This window comes from Eufriesea mexicana, unplaced genomic scaffold (assembly GCF_001483705.2).
Source record: "Eufriesea mexicana isolate 0111107269 unplaced genomic scaffold, ASM148370v2 C37522674, whole genome shotgun sequence".
Taxonomy (NCBI): Eukaryota; Metazoa; Arthropoda; class Insecta; order Hymenoptera; family Apidae; genus Eufriesea; species Eufriesea mexicana.
The window spans coordinates 1-417 of NW_017090674.1; the positions used below are offsets into that span (position 1 = coordinate 1).

General features: G+C 66.9%; 1 protein-coding gene across 1 annotated transcript; it reads left to right on the forward strand.

Annotated features, from left to right (window-relative positions):
• Positions 1-4: 4 nt before the first annotated feature.
• On the forward strand, positions 5-409 carry LOC108554747 (protein tiptop-like; the record flags this gene model as incomplete). Its single annotated transcript, XM_017910118.1, has 1 exon — positions 5-409. A coding segment is annotated over one exon (405 nt), but the record flags the coding sequence as incomplete, so codon positions are not given.
• Positions 410-417: the final 8 nt, after the last annotated feature.

Sequence of the window (417 nt, forward strand, 5' to 3'; positions counted from 1 at the left end):
GAGCAACACGGTCGACTCTCAGGGACGAAAAACTAGCAGCCATCCGTTGGCCGCGCTGCAAAAGCTCTGCGACAAGACCGAGACGAGAGGACCGAGCGGCAGCGCGGCCCGATCCGCTGGTGGCCCCGGAACCGCGTCCGGCCTCGGTTCGGCGACCGGAAGCGGCGTCGGCGCGACCGGTCCCGGTTCCGGGACAACTCCGGGAGCGATCTTGGCGTTCAGCTGGGCCTGCAACGACGCCGTCGTCACCGCCGATTCCATCATGAAATGCGCCTTTTGCGACACGCCGTTCATATCGAAGGGCGCGTACAGGCATCACCTGTCCAAGATGCACTTCGTGAAGGACGGCGTGATCCCCGATCCTCTGACGATCGGCCGGTCGGCGGCGGCCGCGGCTGCTGCGGCGGCTGCTGCTGC